At 49.3% G+C, this 3,778-nt stretch overlaps 1 protein-coding gene across 1 annotated transcript; it reads left to right on the top strand.

Annotated features, from left to right (window-relative positions):
* The first annotated feature begins 2,070 nt into the window (after positions 1-2,070).
* On the top strand, positions 2,071-3,464 carry LOC116853650. Its single transcript, XM_032834794.1, has 3 exons — positions 2,071-2,883; positions 3,013-3,324; positions 3,447-3,464. The coding sequence occupies exons 1-3, from the start codon at positions 2,071-2,073 to the stop codon at positions 3,462-3,464; spliced, it is 1,143 nt and encodes a 380-aa protein (XP_032690685.1).
* Positions 3,465-3,778: the final 314 nt, after the last annotated feature.

The following is a 3,778-nucleotide window of genomic DNA, read 5'->3' as shown; positions in this document are numbered from 1 at the left end:
TACCGTCTTCGACTACCACCGTTTGACGGTCGTTACGAAGAGTGGGAACAGTTCCGCGATCAGTTTACAACTTTAATAATTCATAATAAAGCGCTAGACGACTTCGCTCGCATGCATTTTTTGACTTCTTGTATAACGGGTCGCGCGCTCGAATCTATAGGAAATCTCCCTGTAACAGCCGCGAGCTTTGACATCGCGTGGCAAGCCTTGGTCAAGCGATACGAAAATAAGCGTCGGTTAATTACTCAGCATCTTTCGGTGTTGCTTCAGCTCCCGACAATTTCTCGAGAATCGGCGATCGAGCTGCAATCAATGCTGGATAAAGTGAATATCGCGGTCGCATCGTTGCAATTACTCAACAGAACCCCGGACTCACTCTGGAATGACTTACTCGTACACGTCGTTGTCAGCAAATTAGATTCAGTCACTTGCAAGGCGTGGAATCTGAAACCTACCGAAGGTGACGAGCCGCCGTTGTTTGCGGATTTAACTCAATTCCTTAGAAATCGCACTCGCGCTCTCGAGGAGTTTGCCAGTGGGCCGGTTCAGAAGCCAGCGTCGAAATCGATCGCCGCGACAAAAGTGCACTTAGCAACTGCGTCCGAGACCTCTTCATCCGCATGCCCACTCTGTCAAGCGAGGCATTCTTTTAGTGCATGTCCAACGTTTACTCGCGCGAATCCAAGTCAACGTCGCAACTTAGCAAAGCAGCATCGTCGATGCTTCAATTGTCTTAGCAAAAATCACGCGGTACGGGATTGCCGCAGCAAATACTCGTGTCGAATGTGTGCTCAGAGATCTCATAGTATGTTACATCTAAACTCGGATTTGCGCGATGAAACATCAGGGGCATTGTCCGCTGCTAGCCGGCCAACTCCTGCCGTCGAGCCTCAATCCGACGTTCGAGTGTCTCACACCGCATCGCTTCACAAATCATTAAGTCAGATTCTCCTCGCGACGGCATGGGTAACAGTAAGCGTGTCGGCCGAACGCACAGTAGCGGTAAGAGCGTTGCTTGACCAAGGCTCGCAGGTGACCTTTCTTGTGGAAAATATCGCTCAACTTTTGCGCGCTAAACGAAATCGCTTGCCTATATCGATCTCCGTTGTTGGAGCGGTGCACGCGGGCACTGCGCGATTCACGACCAACATTACGTTCTCACCGCTAAACTCGTTTACACCGGCATACTCAACAAGCGCGGTCATTCTAAAAGATCTCTTTGTACGCGCCCCAACGGCAACGAGATCTCACGCACTTTCCTTATTTGACTGGATTATCCCTTGCCGATCCTGATCCCACAAGTAGCGATCCTATTAATCTAATCATCGGTTCGGACTTATATAATGAGATCGTTCTGGACGGCCGTCGCAAGGGCACGCCAGACCAGCCCACCGCTCAAAATTCCATTTTTGGCTGGATCCTGTCAGGCCCTATTCAATCCCTGTCCGAACCTTCTTCGACACCTTCAGCTAATATCGTTCGACAACGGGCAGCCTTAAGCTTGTCAGTGCATCACTGTTTGATTTCGCTTTCGCTCAATGACGAAATTCGAAAATTTTGGGAAGTTGAGAAGATTCCTCGTCAAATCTCGCGGTCGGCGGAGGATGAGCAGTGCGAACAGCATTTCCTCACCACGCATTCTCGGGCGATTGACGGCCGTTATATAGTTCGGCTTCCTTTGCGGAAGGGTCCTCCGGTGGACATCGGAAATTCGCGAGAGAAAGCACAAATTTTCCTGAAGTCATTATCACGCCGGTTACAATCTCAGCCTGCGCTGTTCGCAGAATATGACGAGTTCTTAAAAGAATATGAACAGTTAGGTCATATGCGTCTTGTACTAACACCCTCGGATCCTGACGAACAATGCGTATACATACCTCACCATCCGGTTATTCGAACGGATAGCGCGACGACGCATTTGAGAGTCGTTTTTAATGCCTCAAGTTTAACCACTAATAGTTCGAGTTTAAACGACCACTTGCTTTGCGGTGAAAAACTCCAAAATGATCTTTCGGCGGTAATTACTCAATGGCGTAATTTAAATTCGTATACACTGCCGACATCGCAAAAATGTACCGCCAGATTGCTCTCGATCGACGCGACTGCAATTATCAGCGCATTCTCTGGAATCGGTCGCTTAACAACGCACCTTTGGATTATCAACTTCGTACCGTCACATATGGGCTGACTTGCGCTCCATTCTTAGCTCTTTGTGTCATTAAACAATTAGTCGCAGACGAAGGGTCCTCATTTTTTTTGGCGATTCCGGTCCTTCGCGACAGTCTTTACGTCGACGACGTGCTGTTCGGGGACGATGACGAGTCCCATGTTAGGCAGATTCATCATCAAGTAGTCTCGCTGTTTCGACAGGGTCGTTTTGAATTAAGAAAGTGGACTAGTAATTCGACTGATCTCCTGTCGGACATTGACGCGAGCGACCACGGGTTAGCCTGCTCCAAGGAACTGGGAGCTAATGAAAAGATCAAGCTCCTGGGAATCAAATGGAATCCGTCCCTCGACGTATTCCAGATAGACGTCTCACCCTCTGCTCCCGCTTCCGACAGTAAAAGATCCATTCTTTCCACAATCGCCAAACTGTACGATCCGTTAGGGTGGCTAACCCCCATCACTGTTGCGGCCAAAATTTTAATGCAGGCGTTATGGCGCGAAAAATCAGAATGGGACGATCCGGTTCCTTCGCGACTTCAATCACGGTGGAACCTCATCTACTCGGGCCTTGAAGTTTTACGCAGCATCACAATTCCCCGATGGCTCAGATTGGATGCAAATGTTTTTAAAGCGGAACTTCACGGGTTTTCCGACGCGTCCACTCAGGCGTATGCAGCGGTGATCTATCTAAGGGTGATTACCAATTCAGGCACGGTAAGCGTTTCATTAGTTGCGGCCAAATCTAAAGTAGCTCCTTTGACGCCGCTTACTCTCCCTCGTCTTGAGCTATCCGCAGCGGTTCTACTATCTCGATTGTTCGACTTCGTTAACAAATCACTTCAGACGAGAATAACTTCGTGCTTCTGCTGGACGGACTCGTCGATCGTGTTATCGTGGCTTAAGCACCACCCATCGCAGTGGAAAACGTTTGTTGCTAACCGAGTCGCCGAGGTGCAGGCACGGTTGTCCACCGCTGAGTGGCGATACGTTCCCACGGAGGACAATCCCGCGGACTGTGCCTCTCGGGGTTTAATAGGGAAGGAGCTGCTGGCTCACTCGTTATGGTGGCAGGGCCTTTCGTGGTTGTCGCGCTCTGAGCTCCACTGGCCAAAGTCTCCATCATTTGTCGACGACAAGCCGCTGCCGGAAGCAAAGGTCATAGCAGTTTATCTTGCAAATCACCAAACCACTGATGATCTCTCTTCTCGATTTTCTTCGTGGCCAAAACTCATTCGCATTACTGCATATCTCTTTAAATTTATATCTCGCCTTCGCAGGACGCCCTGTCGCTCTAATACTATCGCGGTTAAAACTCGTGCTCTCACCGCAGCGGAATGTAATCAGAGCAGACAGTTCTGGATCAAACGCATACAATCAAATCTGTTTCCTATCGAAATTCGGGATCTTACTCAAAACAGAACACTGTCTCCTAAAACTCCTCTCTCATCGTTATCCCCATTCCTCGATGAAGACAAACTCCTCCGAGTAGGCGGGCGGTTGCGAAATGCGCCTATTCATTATAATCGTCGACATCCAATTCTCCTCGCGTCTCATCCCCTCGTCACTCTGCTCATCAAACAAGCTCATAACCGATCCTTACACGCCGGAC

The sequence above is a fragment of the Odontomachus brunneus genome, unplaced genomic scaffold (genome assembly GCF_010583005.1).
Source record: "Odontomachus brunneus isolate Ranch 3 - 2012 unplaced genomic scaffold, Obru_v1 Obru_scaffold_408, whole genome shotgun sequence".
In the NCBI taxonomy this organism is placed as follows: domain Eukaryota; kingdom Metazoa; phylum Arthropoda; class Insecta; order Hymenoptera; family Formicidae; genus Odontomachus; species Odontomachus brunneus.
The sequence above is the reverse complement of the archived record's forward strand: the minus strand, read 5'-3'. Positions and strand labels throughout refer to the sequence as shown.

Bases quoted from the DNA above. Each gene is read 5' to 3' on its own strand.
- LOC116853650 (XM_032834794.1), top strand. From the start codon at position 2,071: ATGTACCGCCAGATTGCTCTCGATCGACGCGACTGCAATTATCAGCGC. The intron at 2,884-3,012 runs GTAAGCGTTTCA...AAATCACTTCAG, and splicing joins TGATTACCAATTCAGGCACG to ACGAGAATAACTTCGTGCTT.